The sequence below is a fragment of the Excalfactoria chinensis genome, chromosome 1 (genome assembly GCF_039878825.1).
Source record: "Excalfactoria chinensis isolate bCotChi1 chromosome 1, bCotChi1.hap2, whole genome shotgun sequence".
Taxonomy (NCBI): Eukaryota; Metazoa; Chordata; class Aves; order Galliformes; family Phasianidae; genus Excalfactoria; species Excalfactoria chinensis.
Genome location: NC_092825.1, coordinates 25,378,972 through 25,405,992, shown reverse-complemented (window position 1 = coordinate 25,405,992; position 27,021 = coordinate 25,378,972). Strand labels below are relative to the sequence as shown.

Genomic DNA, 27,021 nt, shown 5'->3' with positions numbered 1-27,021 from the left:
TGACTTTTCTATAGCGCTAAAGAAGCGAGGTTTTGACTTAACTATATACTGATGGCTTCCTGGAAACAAAATCCTCTCCAAAGAAAATTACTATACAATGGACTTCTGTATCTAGCCTTCAGAACTGAAGAAGTAGCAAAGCCAGACCTGTCCAGGTTGTCTATTAAATATGTATCTGATGAGACTAACAAATTCCTCTCTAAATCATTTAAGCATTATACCATTAAACTGTTTTCTTATCTACCCTTCCATACAAGGTATCACAGACAAAGCACTTCCTTTTGAAAACTGATAACGTAATTTGTAAAGAAAAATAAATGGCATGTATGTAGATGTGACTGCAGAGGATTACTAAGCTACCTGTGCAAAAAGCTAATACTGAAGCCTCAGAGAAGGTATCTTCTTCAATTCTAACTCTACTTCAAGGATTCAAGACTTCAACGGAAAAAGTTTAATATTAAAATCTACAGACAAGTTACGTATTTTAAGATTGTACTATGGAACTCACGAAAAAAACACCCATTCTTGATCCGAGTCATCTCAACAATCAAACAAACCATTGCTCCTCTTCCTCCCCATCACCTTGCTATTAATCGCTGAACAGCAGACACAACAAACTGGAAATCCTGTATGAAAATGGGTTGAAAAAAATACACAATAATTGGAAGCGTCACAAGCAAAGTGACTGTCAGTATGGAGAAGCTTGGAAAGAAATCCATGCACAAGTCATGCATCACTTCCCTGTCTCTAGTCTCACAAATCACAATAGAGAGCACGCTTACCACACCGTCTCACAGGGATAATCTTAGATTGGAGGAAAAAAAGTAAAAATAATAAAGAATGCTTTGAACACACTGAAAGTTAGTTCACAGTTCCCCTGATTAAGAGAGTGTAGGGGAAGCCATACAAAATTGCCTCCAATATAATAAACACTGTATGTGACCCCCTAGCTTTATAGGTACCACACCAGACTTAAGGATGGTCTCAGTGTCTTAAATGTGACAAGTCTAATATCCTCACAACATAGGTAAATTACTGTTCCTGACCTAAAAGGTACTTGTGTCTAAAACACATTATGGTATAGAACATAAAGATCACAATTACCAAAAAGGAGTATTTTCCCTGAGCTTCAGTACCAGGTTTGGAGTGCAAAGATGAGACCTGCAACAGAAGGACAGGATTTAGACAGAGGAGGTGGGTGACAAGGGACAAGGTCTAGAAGAAGGCAGCCCTCCTGCAGCAGTGCAGGGATTCCCCAGACATGCTGCTGAACGTTGCCAGGAGGACTACTGGAAAGCTCAAAGAGGAAATGGAGCGAGACTGGGAGAGGCAATTGGCAGGAACACTCGCCAAGGCTTTTCCTCCAGGACTATTCCCATAACCATCCTGACTAAATAGGAAGTAGTACTGCTTAAAGACCATCATTTTTAGGAGAAGCAGTTCTCATTAATCTCACAATACTCGGTCTTCTGCTATCAACTACATAAATGTTATCACTGTAAAAAATACGTATTTCGATTATGTCAAGAAGTGTTTAATTTCCTTTCTCATATTGCTATATTGAAAGGACCCATTTTTTGTCTATTTAAGTTCTGGAGGTGACAGTGAAATACAGATCCTTTGAAAGGATGTCACCAGCATCACATCCTGCACTCCTTCTGCTTGACATAGGTGCTTACACTTCAGCAAACTCTTGCTGGACGTTTGTTAGCTCTTGCTTCCATCATTGTTCCATCATCTTTTTCTGGAAGTTTTGCATCATGGAAAAATTGGAAAAGCTCTGTATCAACTTATGAACTCCAAAGTTGCAATGTCAGTTACATTTGTAATCTTGTGCCATTCAAATTGCATTTTAGCAGCCTGCTCTGAGCTGACAAGAACTGACAACAATTTGGTGTACAAAATATGCTCTTGGACAGTTCTCCTTGTTGCATGTTAACACAGTCTGAGACAGAAGGGATAGGACAGTCTGAGCTAGGAAGGACAGCCTAATGAGCAGACTCTGGAAGAGGAAGAGCTCATGGCCATACTACTCCAAGAGGTCAAATTAAGACTATCTGAACAGCACTAACAAGTAGAAAACTAAAAGTTTGCTGATCCAGGGATCCCTCCATGCCCAATAAGTGGCTAATTGACAGCCAGATCAGCTCTAAAACAGCTCTTCACAAACCGTTGCTAGCACCATGCCAAGGAGCACAGCCCGTTGCTCTCCAACCAGTGATGCTCTGCCCAAGTTCTTTCCATATCTTCCATCCAAGACTGTATGGGAACTGTGGAGTCATGGCCTTAACCACTCATTGGTTAAGCACCTGGGGAAAGGACACAGTCAGCCCTGGGAGCATTGGTGAAGGCAATTCAGCTGTGTGACTGGAAGGGGTGGAGCCTGGCTGCACCTCTCTTAGACCTCACTTAAAGGCTGACTGCCACTGGGGAAGCATCTCTTTCTGGAGATCCCTTCTTGGTGGAGCTTTCCCCTGTGAACCTAGGATCTTCCAATATGGGTTAGCAATCTTCCCTTCTTATAGCACATCTTTCTATTATGCCAGTCATTCTGTCGTTACACCTCTGGTATAATGCCTGTCCCATCATATTAATCTATCCAATTGCTACAAAGACAGCATGCTACACAGAGCTTCCTGAAACATATGGCACTGCAGCTGTGCATACTCTTATTCTACACAAAATGCATATTTTAAACAAAACCTAGTATTTGTAGTCTGCAGTATTTGAAGCTTTGCATAACGTCCATAAAAGCATAAATGGTACTTTATGTTGATCATTAAAAAGCCAAACCTATGACAGTCTGCAAATAATAAATCCATTTCAGAGATTAAACAAAGAAATTCTAGCTTGTTAGTTTGAAAGAATCTATTCAACACCTAGTGGCTAAGGAGTATTATTCTCTCCCTCTGCTTCTGACACCAAGCCCCTTCCACAGCAGCCTATTATATGCTGTTATTGGCTTTGCACAGAGACAGAACATATAGGGGCAGCCCACAGATCTCTATCAACTTCACAGTTACATGGAGTCTCAACTGTAATGAAGTCATGTGGCTGCTTAAAAAAAAAAAAAAGAAAAAAAGAAAAAAAAAGTAGAAATGGTATTATGTATATAAATTCAAAGAGATCTTTACGAGAAGTCATTTCGGTTTTCATGGTAATTCTATTGTTATGGTTGCATTGTTTCTCTGTTTATGAAGTTACACTGTTATAATAGCCTACTAGGGAAAAAGGAAACCACACAATTTGTACTTCTTTAGTATGACAACTAACCTCTGTGCACTTTATCTCAACCATCTTTAAATTCATGTTATTTTTAATGCATCTATTAAATAAACATTTTAGATGCATTGCTATTCAAGCCCCACCTCTCCAGCAGAACACTCTTTGCAGAACATTTTCCTTTGCATGAAAAATGCATTAAATCTCAATAGTCTTCAGTCTCACTGTCTCCTCAGTGAGATTTCTGAACATAAGCAAGTATGACCCCACTTTAATGAGAAGATGCTAAAGCTGTGGATCATGCTGAACAGCAGACAGGGAATAGAACTGACCCCACACATCCTTCCCCTGCCAGGAAGCTAGTGCTCTTCACCAAGGGAACAAGCTTTAAATACTGCTTCTTAGACCAGATTATAACTGCTCAGCTTGAGGGAAAGCTACCACTTATCTATATAGGAGAAAAATAACTAGGAAAAAAAAATACAGAATTTTTCCAAAAGAAACTACAAAGAGCAACCTAAAAAAAAATCCCAGAACTCTGCAGGTGATCATGAAAGAAGTTATTTCCATACTACCCTAAATCTGACTATTGTTTAAGCACAGCACACCTCAAAATACAGCATCCAAAGAGGATTTAATTCTCAACTAATAGCTGTCTCAGATAAGCAAAAACACTACATACTTTCCTGAAAAAGTCCACATTATTTAAAAGCATCTTCTACTATATTTCTTTCAATTAACTGGTGAAAAAAAATGTTTCAAGTCTTTGGATAATAAGATCACTATAAAAAGCCTAACTGGTTGGCAGAAAGAACCACAGGCAAATCTTCTCCCCTCCAGCCTGACTTGCAAAAAAGAAAAATGAGGCTTTTAAACATGAAAATTAGATTTCATACTATGTAAGTAACTGGAGAATGTGTAACTCAAGATGTGCACCACTCTCATTAACAAACTTTCCTAAAATTAGTATAATGGCAAAGTATGAGCAGGCAAATGTGTACCCTATCTTTACCTACTTGACCTGGTACAGGAGAGGATAAGTCCTGTAAGTTCAGCAAGGCTGTGCACTCAGCTGCAACTGGCCCAAAGACAAAGGAGATTTAGCTTCTGGATATTTGTTATTCCAAGCAGAAGAAAGGATATCATGAAGTCATAGCATTCTGGCCCGAGTTATAATTAGCTGTTCAATTTTACTCCAGTATGGGCGGGTGGAAGAAGAGAAGCAAGTACAGCTGAAGAAATGACCTCTGTCCAGCACTGCCACGTGCTCTCACACCAAAATAGAAGAGCAGTAATCTTCTTCTGTTGTTTTCCACCTTAGGATTTCCTCTTTTTTATTTTTTTTGGACCAAAGCCTTACAGACAAAAAAAGGAAGGAAGCTGGGAAAGAAGGGGAAGGTGAAAGAATAGGGAAGAGACAGATAAGCGACAAAGGTTCAAGAAGTTTCCTTCCACGACTAACCATGAATAACACTGCAGTTTTGCAAGCTCTTATCTATAATTGTTTCAGAAATAACATACTCAGATTTCTTCTGAGGAGGATAACATGGACACCAACAACAAGGAACAGTTTTGATCCCCATGCACAGGCAGAAGCTGCAAGTCAAGCTCCTTCTCGTAGCACCAACAGAAGAGGAGGAAGCAGCAGCACACAATATTAGCTAACTTTGTTCTTTATGAAAGCTACCGCCATCACTTCCCAAAGGTGGGCACTTAGAACTGATGAGCCAGTCCTCTCACATTTCAATTTAGGCAGCACCTCTGAGTTGTGCCCACTGAATAAGAGCTGCCTTTATGAACTACTGATGACATCTAAGTTTACCCAGGCTACTTCCCCCCAGCCTTCCCAGGAAGGGAAAAAAAAAATAAATAAATAAGAAAAAAAAAGAGATAATTCACTTAAAAATTATCATCTTTATGAAGACCTTTTCCTCAGGAACATGTTTCTTAACAGATATCATCACCCAGAAAAACATTAAAGGTACTTTATTACAAAAACAACTGTTTATAATTGCATAAGCTACCACACCACTGGTAATCAAGCCATTCCCGGTTGCTATTTGCATAATAAAACTGCAAAGCAATACAGTTCTTGCAGCCAACTTGAATTTATATAAAAAACATAGCATTAGAAATGGAACTCCTTTCCTCACAAGGCCATCTCATGCATTCTTCGCTCATTGTATTTCTGGGCAAAGAAGCTAAAACTTTGTGAGGCCTCATGCAGCACAGTTGGATTTTTGCACTGCAGTCTGTAATTTCAAATAATTCCAGAACATGAAACATTATCCCACTAAAGAGTTAATGAGTTCTGATAAAAAAAAAAAATAAAATGATTTTTCAAAGAAGCTGAGAACAAATCTGCAAATTATGACAGAACATCCGCTACTCTGGAGTTAGTGGCCATCTCTTATCCACAGTCTATACAAAGCACTTGCATTCATTCGATACAGATTACTCATGAAAAGGTGTCAGTAAACACATGGTATTAATAACTCATTTTATATTTCTAAAAAAGTCTCAAGTCTTAAATTCAGCACAAACAATGACAAAAATCAACCAAGCAAGCAGTAAGCCAGAAAGGGCAGCCCGTTTCTCCTCTGCTGACAGAAACACAGAACAAGCTCATCAGTTACCTTCTGACTGCATGGGATCAGCCACAGCCCTCCCGCAGACCTGCAAGGATACAGACAAAATCCAGTAACACAGAAACAAAACTGAAATACCCATTTCTGAGATCTGCTAACTAACAACCCTGAACTTTTATTCCCTTTTCTACTATTGCATTATTTTGTTTTCCTACACACAAACTATCAAGACCACAAAACCTGATGTACCAGAGAGCTGAGTAAGCAGACTTCCCCATTTCCAGTTACAACAACTCCAGATGTCATTATTAAAGAAGATACGTACTGCATGCGAATCTGAGAATTTCAATTGACATAGTTCCTTAATTGGGGAGAGATGAAACATGCAACCAGTATCAGCAAGGTTTTTATTGAATTAGCACTCTTGAAAGAGCACTTTTTTTTTTGGCAACACAACAGGAATGTTTTAGTTGTTGTTTTTAAAGCCTGCAAAACACTTGATTTTCTCCTGCTTTCTTACTCAGAAAAACAGAAGCCAGAAAGCACAATGTACTACAGTGTGCAAAATTGGACCTTCTGTCTTTGTCCCCAGCACAGGTGACTTACAGAGCTGCAGCATTTGCAACTTTCATATACACCACCATAGAGCACCTGGACATTTGGTCAGCATTATTAAGAAAATACAATCAGATGCCTGAGAAAGCATAGCTGACAAGCTACCACATCATAGTTAACCTACACAAATGCAGCACACATCCTAAGTGATGAGAAACATGCATTATGAAGATTAACAGAAAGCAGCTTTCACCTCCAACTCCCATCATTGTAAAGATCTGGGGAAAAAAAACAACACCACATTCTTTTCCACACAAAGATCTAAGCTAATGGCAAATCCTCATGGCATCCAGGTGTCTTTCAGCTGCTCATCAAACTCTGCTTCTGTCAACAAGCACAGATCTTAAATTGCATCTCACAACAAAGCTGTCATACAAGGTGTTTCCAACAGGCTGATGTGAGAAAGGAAATTTGGCAGTTGGTGGGGCTGAAAAGCAGGAGAAACAGTATGGAAAAGGTGCCGATCATTAAGAACAAACAAAGTGCCACACAAGCAGAAATAATCATCTGACAAGCAATGGGTGGGAGATTGACTGTTTTGACAACTTCCAAAAAGGATCTGAAGGAATATTTGGGGCTCCCACCTGAATGGGGCAGTGCAGTGCTACAGCAAAAGGCAGACACCATGCTGGGACTGACCAGTGGACACGCTGCCTAAAAAATATAGAGAAAGGTTCGCTTGCCTTATCTGACCAAGCTTTTTGATCCGGTTTTGGACACAGGTCAAGGACATGAATGACATGATCTACAGGGAAAGGATGAAATAATTGGAGCCACTCCACCCAAAGAAAAGAAGCCTCAGTAGGCCTTCACGTACACATACATGCAAAAGGAAAACTGTACTCCAATGCTAAAAATCTTTCTGGTATTAGGATTGCTAAGCATTTGGCTATACAAGTGTAGATGCTCCACTAGAAGAATTTTGAAGAATGCACTGGCAAGTTTCCTTCAGAACAGATAAAGTTCTGAAGCACTGAGAATGTAGCACAGATTAAGTCTCAAAACCTAATCTAGAGATTTTTCCTATGTTTCTATTGATCATCCTCAATCACAGCTAAACCTGGGTACTTCACTGGTGTTAGAGCCCTCCTGCCACCAATAAAATGCATGCAACTGAAGAAAAAAAAGAAAAAAAGGAAAAGAAAGAAAGAAAAGGGACATCTCCCTCTGGGTTAATCTCTGCCTTCCAAATCACTGCAAATTGTACAAAATGCCTCAGAGGCATTCTGCCCAATTCCTCACAAAAGGACATGCAGAAATAAACAGTAACCCTTCTTGCAAAACCACAGATAGGCTCAACAGGACTTAGAGATGTTATACCGATTATTTTTCTGTATATTCACAGAATCAAACACCAACTGAGTAGCTAACTAAATAAATAAATACTACAATTCTACACAGACACCACTCACTGAAACCTAAAGAAACACAAAGCACGGAACAAGAGCTGTCTGCTGGAAGTGAGCTCTCAGTTGCTGCATACATTCAAGAATCCCAAATGATCCAAGACATCAAAACACTCTCCTCGGAATCTTCTCTAATCCCAAAGCTCAAATTAAGGACAACTTTATAGACCAAGACCTACACAGTGAATTACACTCAAATGAACTAGAAACTATGGAAGGTGATAGATAACACATTCACCTTGAACTAGTCCGGAAATGTGAAACTGTTTCCTCCTGAAGTTTTGTTTCTCACCTTCAGGCTATGGATGGAAAGAGGTGCGTCCAAAGGCAGGCCTGGCCTTCAGCGCATTTAATTCACCACCACTTCATCTTTTGGATGAAACTTATCCACCAGGTAGCTACACAAATCCAACACTAAAGGAAAAAAAGGAAAAAAAAAAAAAAGAGAGGAAAAAAAAAAGGCAAATAGTGGCAAAATACTGAATAGAAAAAGGAAGAAAAAGGCAGTGTAATAACATCAGCCTTAAGCCTTCCACTAGCACCTCCACATGCTCATTGAATAGCAATGATGAGAACTCTGAAGAGCTCTGGGTAGGAAGGTGCTAATGAACCAGCCAGCTCTGGGATATCCTCTGGAGAGGATGACATTCAAGTCATATCCATATTAAGGACTCCAGATGTATAGAAGCAGTAATTATAAACTTTTTTTTTTTAATCTTGTGTTAGTTCTACTTTAATGCAATTTCACTGATTTGTTAATCGCTGTAGAAGAAGGATATTCTTATGAACTATAAGGATTTTCCTATGAACTTCAAAAAATGTTGGTGTGGCTCCAGAGGCCACAAAGATGAGTGGGCTGGAATATCTCTCCTATGAAAAAAGGTAGAGGGAGATGTTCTGTTTGCTTGTTTCAGCCTGGAGATGAGAAGGCTCTGAGAAGACCTCATAGTCACCTTCCAGTACTTAGAATGAGTTTTTAAGCAGGAGAGAGAAAGACTTTTTACGTGGTTTGATAGTGATAGGACAAGGCAGAATTGGTTTGAAACTAAAAGATGAAAAATTGAGATTAGATGTTAAGAGGAAAATCTTCATTCAGAGGATGGTGAGGAACTGGCATAGACTGCCCAGAGAAGCTGTGGTTGGTCCATCCCTGAAGGTGTTCCAAGGCCAGGCTGGATGGGGGCTCTGGACAACTTGATCTACTGCATGAATTAGTGGTTGGCAACTCTGCCCACAGATGGGGGTTGGAATGAGATGGTCTTTAAGGTCCCTTGCAACTCAAGCCATTCTACGATCCTGTGATCTAACCTCCAACAGAATGCAATTAGTTATTTTTAAGTCCAAAAGCTGAAGGTTGAGACTACATCATTTCTGAACGATACTGAAAGTTATTACTAACGTAGAAGACAAGCAAAAATAACTGACATCCTGAACTGATGTGAAAGCCTTCAGAGCAGCATGAAGACACACAAATCTTGTAACTCAGAGTGAGAACTCAGAGTATTTCATGAAATGCGAGTAGTTCCCCTTGCCCCAGTGGCATGTTGGAAGAACAGGCACTCTGCCAGCTTCAGCCTCTCTGCCTCAACCACCTCACATCCAGCTCTTGGCAGGCACTGGCCCCCAGCAGTCACAAGCTGTAATGAGACAAAGACCAAACAGGGTCTTCATCAACCAAATAGGGCTCGTGAGCTTTGAAGAGCAGGATGTGTCTTCCCAGCCTTGTCTCTAAGCAATTATTTAGACAGCTTGACACAAGTTCATTATTAGAGGCCTTATAAGTGTCAGAAAAAAAAATGTAAACCAAATTCCATATAAAACTGGGAGACAAGATCAATACTGGAGAAGGGAGGAAATAAGAACATTATTTCTATTTTTAATATTTGGGGCAGGATGGACAAGGCTGTTTTTTAAACAGAGCACCTTAAATTAGAAGTCTAGCGTGCTTATGATAAAGACATACTGTGACAGTTACCACATGACAATCTTGGCCTTTTGTTGCGGTTGAGCTACGCAAACCAAGCTCATTTACAGTAATGTTACCTTGCAGTCAAAAAAAGTGCTTGCAGCTTGAAGATAAAGATGCTTTCATCAGGACTGCTCGTGAGACACGTCCAGCTGCAGCCGGGAGAATGGGGCAAAGCCCATTGCTTCAGACTTTGCCTGTGTGCCAGTCAATACTGCTCCCGTGATCAACTAATATACTCCTGGCTTATTCCAGCCATAAACCTCAGCTTATAGCACGAAGTCACTTAATCCTTCCGTTTTCCTCTACAAAAAATGGGAGATAGCCACACTTCATATCCCTTTGGGAAGCCAGATTTATAGCTTAAGCACACTAAAAATACCAAGCACTATTTAAACTTGCCTGGGTTAAACTGGCAGATTATGCTATATGGAATGACTTCAGGACTTGGAATAATATGCTTCTGATAAAAGTAGATGAGGCATTCAGTAACTGTTTAATTATTCTCTAATCTTCCTATTCTTCCCACTCTTATTCATCTGAAAAGTATCTTTCCAAGAAACGTTGGCAAGTGATGTGCTCAGCAGACAGAGGTAAGTCATTTCCATTCCAGAGCGCCAAACCATATCCTGCACGAATCAGGGAAACCAAAGCATACAGATGGTAAAGCTGTGTGTGGATCTGACAGTCCTTGACATTGAGACCATCTAACAGAACTGCTATCACAACTCCAGACAACACTTACAAAACAATCACTTCTTACTGCAGCAAGTTTCACTTTTGCAGCAGACACCACTAATCACCTTTAAAAGCTGCATTCACTGGTCTGCTGTCTGCAGAGCATCCACACCTATACAGCCTTAAAGTGGACTCCTGTAATGAAGGGTTTGGTTATTGTTCTAAACAATGTTGTGCTGATATGTCCCACGTTCATGCACACCACAATTTTCTTGAGCCAACTCCACTTGACACCTATCTGTTTTAGCTACTGTTAGCAGCCACACAACAAACATACAGATATCCCTTTTCTCCTGCCTTTCCAGCAGCATACTTTGTGCCATGCAGCTTACAGAATGGGTGCCCTGTGTGGTGCCACCACCAAACCGTCACACCAGCCAAAGGTACAACTTAACACAAATGAAGCAGCAATGTGAAATACTGAAGTCTAAGCTTCTGCTCAGAAAACAGAGTTACCAAAATCCAGACAAAGGAAACTTTTTTTATTTCACCATCAGCATCCTGAAGGATAATATGCAGCTGATAAGATGAACAGCCTTAGAAACAGACATGATAAAACTGACCTACAACATGTCACATCTGAATGTGGTAACACCCACTACGGACTATGGTAATATGCCTATCTTCAAGCAAACAAACTCAAAGTAAAGTAGCCTGCTCAAGAAAAAAAAAAAAAAGATTCTATATTATTGATGGCCTGCAAGCAAAAGTTTAAAATATAGAAGAGATGCTCCTTATCTCGCATCAACTGCTCCTCAGAGAGGGGATCCATCAGGCAGTGCAAGCATCCCATAGCCTCTCGGCTACCAGCAGCCCCTCCATGCAGCCAGGTGGCTGCTATCTGGGGGTCCATCCATTTTGGCACATCACAGCAGAAACACTGCACTACTCAGACTGAAAACGCAGATGAGGACTGATGTTGATGTAAGCCCTACACTCTGGTACAAAGGATACACATATGTTCGGTACAACTCATGGGAAGCCTCTAAGGGTTTCCTAATGCACCCATTTTAGCAGGGCAGATAAATACACTGTTAATAAAAATTCCTTGGAAACAGAAATAGCAGGGCACTAAAAAGAATACGTAAAAGCAGGCTTCTACTGCACAATGCAAGTTTGTGTCAAGGAGGTTTCACAAATTAAAGTTGAAGGTTATAGAAGAATTGTGAAAGATCCAACTCCTTCTCCAGCCTCCCCCAGCACGCAGCACAATAGCTGACGCTGTAGCTGGGTGTGAGGATTTTGCAGATAGCACTCTTTGTGCAGGTAGGTGAGCACACAGCAAAAAATACAGTCCCTGCAGGAAAAAAATCGACGACTTTGGATCAGCATTTCATTGCTTTGCAATGGTTGTAAGAACCACCATACAGCCGCGTCCCAGGGGTGTGGATGGCCCGAATGGAACAGTAGCTTTTTGTTACCATCCTGAATAGCCTTTGGGAGGCAAATCACAGAAAACCATAGAAGGCGTTTCAATAAAAATAAACATCTGAGACTATATAATGTTGACACAGGACTCCTTTAGCGATGACATTTCCTCGTTGACCCAATGAATGTTGCCCCCCCACCCTCACCCCCTCCCCAGGCAATCACACCGGCACCGCTCTGGCAAGCAAAGGGCTGCAGCCAGACGAGCATCCCTACACGAGAAGCTGCTGGAAAATGACCCGTGCCCAGATGCCTATAGGGCTCGCTATGAAAAACGTATGGGAGGGCATCAGTTCATTGTTCAGAAGCCCAGGAGGTGGTTATTCCGACAGGGGACTGTTTAGCCGCTTGCTCTCAGCGTTAACAATGACTACTGAGCATCTTTTCCATCTTACAATCAGAAAAAACACTGCAGTTGTGAAAATAATAACAATAATGGTAATAATCAGGAAAATAAGATGAGAAGGAAGCAGCAGACAGCCCGAAAGCCCGCAACACTCGGCCGTTCCGCCCCGCGTGCTGCTCCAGGGCGTCCCAGAGCAGTCCGGGAGCCCCTGCCCACGGCGGGGCTGATCGACGGCCTCAGCCCAGCTGTGACCCGGCCGGTGAAGGAGTCGAGGAAACAAGCGCCACCGACGAAGCCTATAATTTAGCATTTAGAGGACGGCAACATCTGGGATCAACTCCAAGCGGGACGGAGCCGCGCTGGCTGCTCGCGGAGCTCTCACGCGTACACACACACACACAAAAACAAAGAGAGCTCCGCGCCGCCCCCCGCTCCGCATCCACCCCTACCCCCCCACGCACCCCCTGCGCCCAAACACAGCACACACACGCGGGGAGCGACCAACTCCGCCGCAGGTCCGCGCACCGCGTTGGGCTGCGGGGCCATTGTCCGGGACGAGCGCACCGCGATCAGCGCTTTTCGTGCCGCGCTCCAAGAAGAACGCACAAAGCAGTGGCGGCGATCCCCCGTGTGCTCCGCAGAGCGGTCCCGCGGGCTCCACAGCCCTGCCCCGGGCAAAGTTGAAATCATACACGGCTCCGCCGGCGGCACTTTGTCCGTCCGCGCAGCGCGAACAATACCCGGCGGAGCGCGGACCGCTCCCGGCCCGGGCGGGCGGCTACGCGGTGCAGGTGGGGCGCCGGGCTGCAGCCCCCCGCCCGTCTCTCTCTCCCTCACTCACTCACCCACGCCGTACTTCTCGTGCTCCGTAGGGATCCACATGCTGGCAGCGGTTCCCCCGCTCGGAGCGGCGCTGCTCGAGGAGCGCGTCCCGCCCGGCTGCTCCACCGCCCCTCAGCCGCGGCTGCCCGGCTCCGGCGGCGAAGGCATTGTTCTGACGGACGGGCGGGCGGACGGACTGGCTGAGCCGCGCTCGCCGCCAGCCCCTTATACGCTCGTCCCGCTGCACGCCGCGCAACGTAGCGCACTGCCTCAGCGCGGCCGCGCCCCTCGTCGACAGCGGCCGGCGGGGACTACGAACCCCGGCTGGCCCCGCGCTCCCGGCGGGGCGGGGATCGCGTCACGGGGCGGGCGGGACGGCAGGGCGGAAGGAGGCGGGGAGGAGCGGAGCGGCGGCATGGCAGCGGCCGGCGGGAAACGGGGCCCGGCCGCGCGGGGAGGTGAGCCGGGGTCTGGGGCGGCGAGGGGTGCTCGTCCGATGGCCCCGATCTTGCGGGGCTGGGGGTGGGCGTCTGTCTGCAGGAGCCGTGCCCGCAGCCGAGGGACGCGAGTGGCTTTAACTTTCCTAGAGGAGGATGAGGCGAAGAGCGGCGTTAGGGGACAGCCCGGCGTGAAGGGCCCGTGCGGGTAACGCCGCAGCTCCCCGGCATGGAGCCCGTGTTCTCTGTCCCACCGGCACTCGCAGGGCGTGAGTCACAACACGGCTGCCCCGGGTGTTCTGAGCTGAGAGGCACAGCTGTGCTGGGTCGGGCTAAGCGCTGTTAATTGTCACATCTGAGATACCCATTTATGAGGAGAGCCGTGGGTTCGGGGCAGGCATTCAGGTGAACGCGGTTCAGGTTGTTTTTCTGGTCCTATTGGTGCTACCCTGACTCGAACGAGGCACTGCGGAAACCCCTGAGTTTGGTACAGAGCACCGGGAAAAGGAGGATTCAGTTGATAGACTGAGGTCTTTCTGGTTTCCCAACTAAATCCACATCTTCACAGGCGTGTATGCAGAGATAAAAGGAAGCAGATGGTGCACGGTGAGGAGCACAAGTGGAACATCTGGGGGACAGCCAGGGACGGGGTGGGCACTGCCAGCAGCACAAAGGCAAAGTCTGCATCCAGGGTTGAGAGGCCTATATATCAGAACTGCAGAAGCGAGGAATTGTAGGGCTTGGAATGGACTCCAGAGACCATTGAGTCCTGCTAAAGCAGGTTCCCTACAGTAGGTTACACAGGAAGGAGTTTTAAAGGAGGGTTTTGAATATCTCTCTAAAGGAGACTAGAGAAAAACTAAAGAAGACTGAGGTGTCTGTACTTCTGTGGAAGCATCTGAGCAGAAAGTCCCCATAGCTAACTCAGACAGAGTCTCAAGCCTGAACTGACCATTGCAAGGGAAACTTGAGTGTTGTGAAGCAGACAGAAGAGCCTGTGTTGCATGCCCTGGCCATGTGGAAGGAAACACATAGGAAAAAGGGGAAAGAAATCCAGTGAAGGGTTTGTTTGTTTGTTTGTTTTACTTCAGGTTGTCTTTTAGCCTTTACTGTCAAACTACTTGGGATTTTGAAGTCATCAGTAATGTGAAGTGCACACTGGAAGGAAAAGTCATGTGCAGATGTGCAGCTTCCAGCCTGCTGTTAAGAGCACTTGACCCATGTCTGTTTTCCTCTGCATCAAACTTAGGTAGTAACTTAAGTTCCCTTCTTGTTTTTTTCACTAGTATGTACTTTGCTTCTGTACGTAAAAGTAAAATCACTTTCTTTGTGCTGGTAGTTAAAGCAGTTCTCTTAATTTCTTTCTGTAGCATTGTGTTGGCTTGTGCTTTGCCTACATGAAAAGCCAGACCCTTCTAGGGCACTTTCACACTTGTGTAATTGCATCCAGAGGCAAAGCTGTGTTGGTTTAACTATTTAAAAGGTCACGGCTTTCATCTGTTCTCATCTTCTGTGTGAAACTGCATATAGGACTGTGGGGTGTCTGAGGCAATGAGGTAAGTTTTATAGAGACACTGGGTCTTGTATGAGGAAAGTTTACCTTCATACTGGAATTTAGAGATCTGGTCTATGGTGTTTTCTTGTTAGCATATTCAAAAACTCATTGAAAGGATTGGTGAACTTTTGATGGCTTTGATTAAGATTCCCAACATTGGTTTACGTATATTTTAGTAGATCCTTTGGAGTCTTAATGTGATAATATGTGTAAAAGTCAGTACTGAAAATCAAAACAGTAGATGTCAGGCTGAATTAACTTCCGTCCCAGCCTACAGACCTCCATGTACGTCCAACCCATCTTCCTCTCCCTAAGAGAGGGCTGCCAACATGTTGGCTGGCAGTCATAAAATTCTGCCTGAATTCAGACAGCATGTCTGCTGTCTGTCATGCTAACCATGACTGACTTCGACATGTTTGCGCTGGGCTCAGAGCCCGTCTTTCTTCTTGCCTTGAACAAAGACAAAGCTAGCCAGTAGCTGAAATTCCTTTTCAAAATTATTCACGTAGGGTTCGGTCACTTTGGATGAACAGATCTTATCATATAAATCACTTTGTAGACAAAAAACAAATACGTCGCCCTGATATTTATCATTTTCCTATTTCAGAGCAAAATTCCTGTTCTTTCTGCAAAGCTATTCACATGCAGTACTTGATGTGCACCTCAGAAGTTATGTTACTTCTTTGGAGACAGAATGTAGGAAGGTAAAATATAACATTTTTTCTTACCCTGCTGTTTCCTGTGTATGGGAAAGCCTGGGCTTGTATATGCTAATCCAAGGCTGTGTTGCTTTCTGGTTAATTCCCTCCAGCAGCTGTCACTGAGTAGCTTATAATAAACATATCACTGTCCACAGTGCAAGTTATTCAGTCTACATTAATTATGCTACGTAGCAACATTTCTTAAAGCATCTGTCATTGGATTTTTAAGTATTTTGAATTTTTCTTTTCTGGAAGTGTGTCTTCTGTAGCTTCATAGACAGGCTGTAAGTTACAATTTCCTATGTAGGGTTTTAATGTGCTCAGATTCTTTTCAGTGCAATACCATTCTGCTAGAGCATTCTGTGCCAGAACACAATAACAATGCCTTCTGCATCTACCTCGTGTCCCATTTTTAAGGGGATCTGACTTATTATAGAAAACTAAAGTTTCACCAGGCTTGTAAAATCCACTCCGTTACTGCCTAGAGGATATTTCAAGGAAAGTTGTTGCTTTTTTGTTGTTGTTCTTCTTGTTTTTGTTTTCCTAATGCTATCCATGTCACTTCTTTAGCTCAATTATAAGTTCCCTTTGTGAAGGATGTTATGAGAACTGCTCAATCTACTGAGTCCAGGGAGTTCTCTTTCCTGGTTAGTGGAGCCCAGTCCTATGTATTTTCAGACCTGAGAGATTTCACTGTTCTGGTTCATAGATGTGTCTGCTGCTGTTCCTGTCTGGCCAATGGCAAAGCTGAGTATGTATTCAAGAGAGGCCTGCCAAAACAGGAAAATAAAATGGTTAGCCATGCAAACATCTACAGAATGATGCCTTTGTCATATCCTTATAAATCCCAATAGCACTGACATAAACAGCAGTACAGATAGCCCAGTCTTGTTCTTCCTTTCTGGTTGATCAGGACTGACACTGACTAGAGAAAACACAATTTCTCTCTAGGAATGTCCCACCATATCTACGTATCTCTTAAATTTGAGCATGGGCTATAAGTTTGTTTAATACAGTCCCTGGACTTTGGGCCAATTATGCAGCCACTGGCTCAGACACAGTATTTTAAAATATAACCACCTGCTCACTATTCCAGTTTGATTACACATACAGACACGAGATGCTATGGAAATGCAGGCCTCTCCTGTTGCTTCTGTTTAGATCTTTCACATGTACACTCCAGCCTTTCCAGTTGCTGGCATCTAGACCTACAAGTTTTACAAGCTGTGGTTCCTCCATTTGCTGCCATTTCAACCTCTTGCATTTTGGGCTCTCCAGTTGCTGGCATCTGGACCTGCAGGCCCAGTGGCCTGCAATGTGTTCTTTAGTTCCTTACATTTAGACCTTGCAACACTCTTGTCTATGTGGCAAAGTAAAAGTATGCATAAGTTAAGAATATAGTTGAATAAGAAGGTGGATAGACTGCTATGATCATGTGCAGGGCTCAGGAATGTACTTACATGCAAGTGGCTGTTTTTATGCCCAACTTCTCTATTTTCCCATGCTTGTTCTTCTATCTGTCTCTCTCCATTTCTCTGCCCTTGTTTCCTCCCACATGTCTGCCCCTAATTATTAATTCCCCATTTGTCCTAGGTCAGCTATATACATAACCAAATTTGTTCCTTCTGATGCTGTTTCCTGGGTTGCATAGCCTACGGCCTCACTGTTTCAGTTAGCCCTGCCGGCTTCACAGCATTTTACTCCCCAGAAGATCCCAGTATCCTCCCCCTGTTCATCGTGAAGCCTGGCAATCTCTCACATAACTCCCCTCTTCATTATCTGAAATCCAGCCATTCCTCAGTTTTCTCTGTAGCTCAATTGCCTGCTGAGCTTAGTAGCTTCAAGTGAACTCAAATATTTATGGGAGTGGGGAAGTGAAGCACTTCTTGTCTCCCATATGCTAAATTAAAGATGGGATTTGGCCTCCTTATTGCTGCTTCCCTTCTGTCCTGGAAGCTTGGAGATGAGGAGGGGTGTGGATGAGTGTTTCTCTTAAGCTATGCCCCTAGGTTATTGCTAATTTCTGATAACAGCATTGTAATAACCTTTTCCTCCATGTTCGCTGCTCCAAGCTATGTTAAGGGTATGGTGCTGCAGGGCACCTTAGATAAAGCTTATGTATGTATCATGGTGGCCCTACTGGAGAAACGATTAAAAGGGTTCCTCAGCAGTATCTCCATGCCACACAGGGATCTTCAACAAAAAGAAACTGCCTCTCTATCTCCCTGTCTGGTCTCTTTGCCCTGGGAGAGTTGGGCAGAGAGGGAAATGTTACTATCACCAATGTCTGTGCTCTTCCCTAAAGCCAAGTCTCAAGATGTGAGAATTAAGGAGTATGGTACCTTTGTGTCCCATTTGGGTGGCAAAGATCAGGTTTGAAGTCCAGTAGTGAAAACACACACCTTGACTCATCCAGAAGCGTGCCCACGTTTGTGGATCCCTTGTGCACTGCCATGATTTTTGAACCTGTCTCATACCTATGCTGAGGCCTTCCTATCCTTCCTACTAGGCAGCTAATCCATCCTGGTGTTTGCTGGCAGAATGGAGACATGCATTAACACTTCCCTCACTGTTACCACACAGTCACGGGTCCCTCAGATATTAGTAGCCTCAGTGTCTGCTGCTTGGCCTGTGTTGCCAGGCAGCAGCTCTGGCCATGCCTGAACCTTGGGCCCCTTGCCCAGCCATTGACTCAAACCTTCAGTTTTCCTGGGTACAGGTGTCTTTATATTTTTATATTTAGTGGTTACTTGCTGGCTGTCCCGGTTTCAACTTTCCTTGCAAATTACACGTGCACATAGAATTCAGTTCACTAGGAAAATACAAATGCACAGTCACTTGTATGTGGACCTTGGAACAGTATCACCAATAGGACAGGGGATGAGTTATACAAAAAATAATTAAGGAAACTATGAAGAAGTGTCACCTATTGTGATCAGGTACAAGGCTTGGTCAGAGAAGCATACCTGCTGGTGGCCTGTTTAAGTGCAGTTGTCCTTTTTATTCCCATTGCCTGTGTTTCTGTGTGTTTGTTCCTTCATGATCTTTTCCTTTCTGTGCCATTGGCCCCTATCTGAATTTCCCATAATAAGATTTCCATCAATCCACATTCCACTGTTTCACACAGTTCTGCAAGCACCCTCAAACATTCCATCATATTTACAGTAATCATACACCCCCTTTTTATTGTCAGTGGCAGAGTTCAAGTTGAATCTCTTCTGTGCTATATCTGAGTAGTTCCTTAATGGCATTTGTTCCTGTAGTGACCAAAGACTTCTGGTCTTCATTATTCTGTCATCACCTGTTCATTAACACTGGTGTGTCCGCATGTGTAATCTATCACTTTCCATGTTATTAATTATAAATTTTATATAGAGTAGTTCTTAACCAAAGAAATTAATGAGCCAAATACTTTTCCATCCCACATACCTTTATGCTACCCATCCTAGCCATGTGTGTTTTTGAGCTGGGAGATGATGGCTACTTGCTGTCATGTGTTAAAACCCCAGCAAGGTGACAGAGCAGTCACTACTCAGGCTTGTGGCTGTCACTTGGTTTATTCACCAGAGTTCCTCAGACATTAGCTTGTGAGAGCCCACCCACACTTGCCTGTGTCTGCTTGTTGTGTTTAGAGTCTGTCGTCCTTCTCAGTGCTCTTCTTTAAAACCCTATCTAATTCCAAATGTTTGCATATTTGTTTGCATCCTTGTTTGTTCCCCAACAGGGGCTTCCTCCCATTCAGGGTACCACCAACTCTCTGTTTCTTGAATTAAACCTGTGCATTCAATTCACCATTCCAAGCTGTATGCCATAGATTTTAGGGAGAAGGGAGTGCTTCTGCCAGGAGGCATTATGAGCTCTTTAGAGGATCTTGACTTGATGCAAGTTAATCACTGTGGAAGGAACAACTAGCAATTACACCTGGAGGGTAGGTTCACTATTAAATTCTCTAAGTGCAACACAGTTTATTGTAATGTGATTACCAGAGCAAACCTCCTAAACGAGCATTATCTAAAAATGTTTTAAGAGCATATTTGTTATGACGTTTAATTAAAAATGTAATTTGAAATGAAAATAAGGATGTAGGTCACATGGAGGACTGGAAATTGTTAAGTCACAACTGGTTAAATAACCTTGTATGTGCTTCTGTGTTTGAACAGTAAAAAGGCAGAATCTTTTCATGCAACTGTTGCAATAAAATTGTGGTGCTTTTTAGCCTTCCACGGGATATTTGTTAATAATACTGAACACCTGATGAAGGCTGAGATTAAGTATCTTCTTAAATAGATAACAATGGATTAACTTTAAATAAAAATGGATTATATTGCTTGATAGCACTGTCTGAACTGCCCGCTCTCCTGCCATAATCTTACAAATAGCTATGTTGAAATGTACAGCGTGTTATCTTCAGACATAGGATGTCTCCACACCTTACCATGAATATGTAACTCATGGTAGAACAAGACAGATAATCTATTGAATTCTCCAGGAACACCCAATAAAGGCATGCAGGTTGGTTGTCTCCAAATTCTCCAAACTTTCATAGCTTAAGCAAAGAAGAAAATAGATGGCCTTTGTCTTTGTTTGATGGAAATCCTTAAAAGCCCACCACTGGAGGTACAGCTGCTATTAAATCTAGTAATCCAAGCCAGTTCTTACCTTCTCAAATTCAGATAAAGCTTTGACTCATGAGCACACTAGCAAGTATCAGATACCCTATACACTGACTAGAGCTCTCAGAGAGGTAAGCTACTTCAACTATCTAAGCATGTATGCGTGGACTGCCGAACAGCTTAAATGTGATAACTTGTTTACTTGCTAATGCTTTTAAGTTGTCTGAAATATCTGCTCAAGCATTCTGTTACCTGTGGTGGAGCAGTTGCTGAGCTATGGTGAGCGATGATTACTACGTCTGCAAGCTGATTAAGTCCTTTAACCTATCTCAGTATTACCTGAAAAGTTTCTCATTACTAGAATAAATAATAGAGGTGCAAATACCATAGAAAGATGTAGAGGTGTTACAAGTTTTTGAGTATTCTGAGTATAGCGCAGATGCTAAGATAATTTGCTCTGCCCCGTGAAACACCCTTTTGACAGGTGTTTTTTTTTTATTTGCTTTATCTTTGCTTGGTTACACCAGTACTCTGTAGGACACCAAACCTATAAATCATGTCCTCTGGGGTCTGCCATAAGATGTACTTGTCATACAAATGATAAAGTTCTTCCTCTGAGTCTTCAGCCAGCTTTCATGAAGAGGCATACAGGGCTTAATCTGGGATGCTGTTGTGATAAGAGCGTATGGTAGGATAAGAGGTGAAGAACTTGAGTATTACAAAGTTGCAAACTTTAAGTATTTTAACTTCATTATAGGTGAATTCTTGATTTGTCTGTCCAGACAGTCCTCGTAAACTTTCTCAACCCTGCATGCTTCCTTCCATCATGGAAGGAAGGTCATCTTGCAGATCCTGCTAGAACTCTGCACCTGTGTGTTCTCAGTGCAGATATGTTGGTTACTCTCAGACTGTCTCTAGGACCTCTCCTTCACATTCTCATCCATGAACACCCAGCTGACTGAAGCCAAGAGAAAAGCTTAAAAGCATTTGGATGTCTCTCTGTGGATATTTTAAAGTAGCTTTGAATGTTGCATCAGTATATGAATAAAAGAATCACACAGTGTGGGAAGAATTATGGCACTGAAGAACTGGAGGGAAGGAAAAATGGAAGTTTTGTTCAGCTTTAAAGCAAGACTGTACAAGAGCTGGGCATGTAATTGTGACACGCAGCTCACTCAGGTCAGTGGAATGCATATGTGAAGATGCAGGTTCTTTGCAGAAATATTGTCTCAAGTCATCAATAATTACTTGAAATGAATAAAACTACTGTCCTGTGACTTGATAATTGTTGAATTAAATAGTATATTGTCAGTACTTTTAAAAGTACATAGCCAGACTGGAACTGTACTGCCTAAGCTGTAATAGTGTGTAAACTCTTGAAAGATGTCAAACTGCTAAATAGTAAGATTAAGTAGTCTGAAGGATGTACACACAGTATACCTTAAGGATATGTCAGATATTGCATAAGAATACAAACATAATGCATATGGCTATTGAAGCAATACTGTATCATGTTAGGGAACAACTCTGCCCTACCTGATAGAGCAATAGATTTGTGCCCAGAGATATAAACGATAACGCCTTTTTTTACTGTACAAAAACTAAGTACTTCCTAAAGAAATAGTACCCATATTTGATGCTTTGGTTATGGTGGGGAGCCAGGAGTGCTAAACTGAATGCTTCATTAATTTTACACACTATATGTTATGGCAGCCAAATTGTAATTATGAAGTAAATGTAAATAATATTGTGTTTTGCTTGAGTTTTCTCTTTAATCATAAAGGATTATAGATAATCAGTGTATGGCAATAACTATGAACTTGTAAAATTTCTGAAGTATAGTAAATGGCACACTTTCAACCCTATTATCTGATCGTTGATATCAAGGCTGTTTCCCAGCCTGTAATTCCATGTCTCAGTCTTCGCTGCTTGTTTTCCACTTGTGTTTTGATACAGTAAACCTGTAAATGAGAAATTGTGGTAGATGTTTTGTCAGTGGCTTCATTAGTCCAAAATTCAGACAGATGCCATCTGTTCTTAGTCATATATTTCAGCTGGCTTTCTTAAACTTTCCATTTGATATTTTTGCTTCTTGTTTTCTCTGGACGGTCTCTTCAAAATGGTGGAGGGTTTTTCCTCATTCTTTTATATTTCTCTATTTTTTATGAATGATGGACTGTGACCATTGTGAAATGGCTCAGCTGCTTCTGGTTCATTCTGGCTCATTTAGATGTCACCCTCCTATTTGTCATTGGTTGTTTGGTCCCTGAGGAGTGGCTGTTCCTCTTTCTTGCCCTGTATAGTAGCTGCAGGTTAAAAGCCTTCTCTTCATCTGCTTGGTGTGGAATCGTTATAATTGGATATGCCATCTGTTTCAACCTCACAAGCAGGTACACTGTGGCTGTTGTACACTATCAGATAATTTGGCACAATATCAGTGGCATGGTAGATAAAAGCAATTGGTGCTGCCATCTCCACAACTGTATTCCATGGTTTGGTGTTTTTACTTTGGATTGCATGCAGTCAGCATTCCAACACAAAGCATCCTCAGCATGTGTTTCAAAGATGTCTGAGACAGTGCTCCTTGTGCCTCTGCTGGGAGTTGGAGTGCACTTTGCACATAGCTGGACTCCAAATAAATCTAGTTTAGGATGCACAGAACTTCTCCCTAAACCAGATCAATCTGCAGAGCATCTGGAAGGTGATGAAGGATGTCAGGGAAGAGAAGTGGCTAGAGAGCAGCTCGGCAGAAATGTATTCGGAGGTTCTGGTTGGTGGCTACTTGAATATGAGCCAGTGGCGTGCCCTGGTATCCCAAAGGGCCAACTGCATCCTGGTGTGCACCAGGCCCAGCATGGCCACCAGGCAAGGGAAGGGGGCTGCTGAGGAGACACGGGAAGCACAGCACAGTGTTCAGCCACAGGTCTGCATGTGCCCCAGCAGCTTTGCAGTCCCAGTGTGGGATTGCACAAGACTCATAATATGGAAACAGCAATGGTTATGAAGCAAACGCTTGCAGTAATAAGTAATGTTGCTGTCATTGAAGCATCTTGCTAGCATTTGTCTTGGCCAGTGTGCCAGCACAGAATTTTATTATGACTCAGTAATGCACAAATAAATGAGATAGAGTTTTTTCTCTGAAGGATGGCATGTAACAGAAAACATCCTGCTAGAGTTTTTAATTTGATTTTGTCTTCTATGGGATGAAAATATGCAGTCTGTGTTATTACTGCGTTAATTTAATGTTGAGGAGTCTGCATGTATTTATAAAGTTAACAAAATGTTGACTGAAAAACGTAAACAATTTGTATCACTAATTCTAACATTCTAATTCTGTTTCTTGAGGAAATTTACTTCAATTATTTTATCATCCCTATCTATGAGGTACCATAACAGAAACAGTCAATAAGTGCACACCGCACTTAAGAAGTTAAGATCTGTGTCATGTGTTTAATAACTGCTTGAAGGACAAGATAAATAAATATAATATCATGAAAAGTTTATTTCAAATTCTGGGACACGGGGTATGTTCAAATTTGATATGGCATGCTGTGAGACATCACTAAGATCTACAAGGCATTGACTTGACTTGAAAATACTTTCTTCCGAAATTGGTTTTCAAAGATTTATTTTAAAAGCGTGTAAATAGAGGATTATTTGAAATACAGTCAAGGCTTTGTTTTCCTGAGCAAAGATATCAATTAGGCTGAACTATATTGATCCACATCACTGCACATTATAATGAGCTGTCCTTTTCAGCCATTGTTTTTTTTCCTGTTTGAATACCAATTTATGAAGGTTTGATTCTAAAAGTAGAAACAAATTCTTTTGCAACTCTCCATCTGGAAATGCTCCAGTTCGCTGAGAAAGCAGCAACAGTGCACAGGGTTGCAAACGCACAGTGCTTCTCCATTGTACTGATTCCCCGTTAAATACAAAGAACGGTGAAGCAAGTCAGCCTTGAAGTCTTTCTGAGTATTGGGAAAGCGTCAGAACAGCTGATCTCCACCTGTTCTGCCAATGTCAAGATGCCAGAAATGGGGTTTCTTGGGATGCACTTTGAGATTAGAATTAAGTTCTATTAGTTTTTCAAGTAAAGAAATGTAACTTCTTTTTTAAAAAACAAAACAAAAAAAAAAAACTATTTTTTTAATAAACAGCTGCATCTCCCAAGGAATGTCTACCATTGGAAAAGAGGTAGAAACTCTGCAGTGCAAACAGTTTAGTCAGGAGCAGGGTAAAAATTCCTGTCATCATCACGTGGCAGTATCTCATAGGAATGTTGAAAAGAGGTTTTAGATTTTTAAAGGAAAATCACACAGCCTTTACTTTAACTGCAGAAAGGAAAACATTAATTTACAAGGATCGCTAGGAAGCCCTTTTAACACCAGGAGGAAAAAAAAACAAACCTGAATCTGTGTATGATAAACATGTTCTTGGAAATTGAATCCTGTTAGAAGAATAAGACAACTAAAAGGAGAAAAGATGAGGAAAATTCTTGTAATGAACATTTATTGATCTCTACTAAATAACAGGAACAAAATAGTACAAAGTAAAGTGGTTAACACCTCATATATAGCAGTGCTGACATAAGAAATCAGTTGTAACAATCCATACAAAACATACTGTTAAGACCCCCTCTTTTCCTAAGAGCTAAGGTCACAATTGCATTAAAGAGAAACAAAAGCGGGTCTAATTTCAAACTTGTTAAGATTTTCACAGAAGTCTGTGTATAAAACTGGCAATAGTAAGATTTGCAGGCGCTAAATTTTTCATGTGGAGAAAAACGAAATTTAATCTTTCTATCTCAACTGTAAAACAGTGTTTAATAATTGATTCTAATGCCTTTGATATCCCTTGATATACTTAATAGCAAGCTAAACAGAAAAAAAAATCTGGTACTTCTTAGTTAGATGATGAGTAGAAAACAAAAATGAGAACGATCGCCTCTGTCTTTCCATTTCAAATTCTTGTGTTGGATATTGTCCTTCTCTTCCTGGGAACTTTACATTCAGAGTCTCAGGCTGCATAATTACCTTGGTAACCTTTCAAGGTAGTAAGGTGAGTTTTAATCACTGCTTCTTAATCCCTGATATCTAACTTGGATCTCAACTCTCCATACCTACCTTATACTAAACAATATAATCAATATAATTTACTTCAAATCAATATGCTTTAGGTCAGTATAACTTAATTTATTTCAAAAATACCTTATTTGTTGAAGTATCTTACTGTTGTCTACAGCCTAAAATCAGTTATAACAATTCATATAAATTGAAGTGATTAATAAATATCCATTTTTATATCAATTTTTGAAGTTTAACATTTAAGGACAGATGATAGGTCAGGGGAGATCACTGAATATTGATTATCACCTTAGTTGTCCTGATTTGCTTTATTGCTTTTCTTATTAAGAAGAAAAGAAGAAGCACAGACATACTGTTCTGTGTAGTTGTTACAATAGTCATTGTGTATTTAAGATCTGCGGTTCTCATCTTGCCAGTGCATTGAGGTGAATAACAATAGCCCGCTGAATGAGATCCTTCACGTGAGCACAGTGTTTGCAGAGATAAATGTTTGTACAACTAACCACAGAGTTCTCACTGCAAACTGCATCCAAGGCCATAATTCAGGAAAGGAAAAGCTTTGAGGAGATCATATAGCAAGGGTAAAAATAAACAAGTATTCTTGGAAGGAGAGAGTTGAAGGATGATGGCTGGTGGTGCAAGTCATACGTGTGCTGCTTCTGTGCTTGTGAGCTGTGAATAAGGAACAGAGGGTGGAGTGGAAGTAAATGAGAATTATGGTTTGTGGAAAATTGCACTAGGGAATTAAACTGAACTTGATTTCCCACAGACTTGAGTGCTGAAGGCGTTAGGGCTGCAGAGAAGGAAGACTTTGGTAAGGGCAGTTCAGGAGAGAGTAGGCAGAGTGGGTTAGAAAGAAAGCTACTGCAGTAGCTACGAAAGGCAGGCATGCTGAAGTTCTAGAAGGCATTTTAGCAGTGAGAGTGATGAAAAATGGTGTTCCCTTCCCAGTGGAGCTCATATTAGCTGTGACCTGTTCTGCAAGTCTACAGCAACACCCATAGGTGAGACTAAATCCTAAAGCATCTCCAAAGGAGTTGGGAAGAACTTACTAAATGACAGGAGGAGTAGATGCGTTAGGACTTGGGAGATACTCTGGAGGTGTTACTGAAACCACTGAGATGTCTGCTGTAGGAAGAGTCCAGAAAACAACCTTCACTGATGAAACAGCAAAGCAGAAGTTCTGTTAGGAATCATCACGTGGGTTGTCGCTTGTAAGAATTATTGCAGCTGCAGTTCAGGAAAGGTGGAAAAATTAGGTAAACTTACATTCTTTTGCTATTTTTTTTTCCTTGGTTTGCTATGAGTAAGAATTGGCTTTGCATTTTATTTGTCTAACAGACACAAATACTGAGGTGGCACTCCCATTTCACCCTATAGGTATTTCTGCAAACAGAAATGGTACTAGTTTTGCTTAACAACTGTGGTAAGAAATCAGAGCAGCTCTAAAGGAAATAAGAGAAACGTTCAAAAGTTCTTTCTGAATCAAATATAAAT

General features: G+C 42.0%; 2 protein-coding genes across 7 annotated transcripts in view; one reads left to right on the top strand and one right to left on the bottom strand.

The window, feature by feature from the left end:
- The window catches only part of DOCK4 (dedicator of cytokinesis 4), a 236,175-nt gene extending 222,857 nt beyond the window's left edge, over positions 1-13,318 (bottom strand). For 3 of the 4 annotated variants that reach the window (XM_072351725.1, XM_072351994.1, XM_072351814.1), the window contains exon 1: positions 13,155-13,318. In XM_072351725.1, the coding sequence (XP_072207826.1) occupies positions 13,155-13,191 (37 nt within the window). In that variant the 5' untranslated portion in view covers positions 13,192-13,318. Of the gene's footprint in view, positions 1-5,858; positions 5,874-13,154 lie in introns of those variants that run through there. The other variant, XM_072351906.1, reaches the window with a different exon arrangement.
- A 189-nt stretch (positions 13,319-13,507) lies between these two features.
- The window catches only part of ZNF277 (zinc finger protein 277), a 45,239-nt gene continuing 31,725 nt past the window's right edge, over positions 13,508-27,021 (top strand). Inside the window, exons 1-3 of one of the 3 annotated variants that reach the window (XM_072344383.1) lie at positions 13,508-13,589; positions 14,660-14,817; positions 15,731-15,827. Coding sequence is in view for 1 of the 3 variants with exons in the window: in XM_072344363.1 (XP_072200464.1) it covers positions 13,547-13,589 (43 nt within the window). In the remaining 2 variants the exon portion in view is untranslated. The remainder of the gene's footprint in view (positions 13,590-14,659; positions 14,818-15,730; positions 15,828-27,021) is intronic. The other 2 variants (XM_072344372.1, XM_072344363.1) reach the window with 2 other exon arrangements.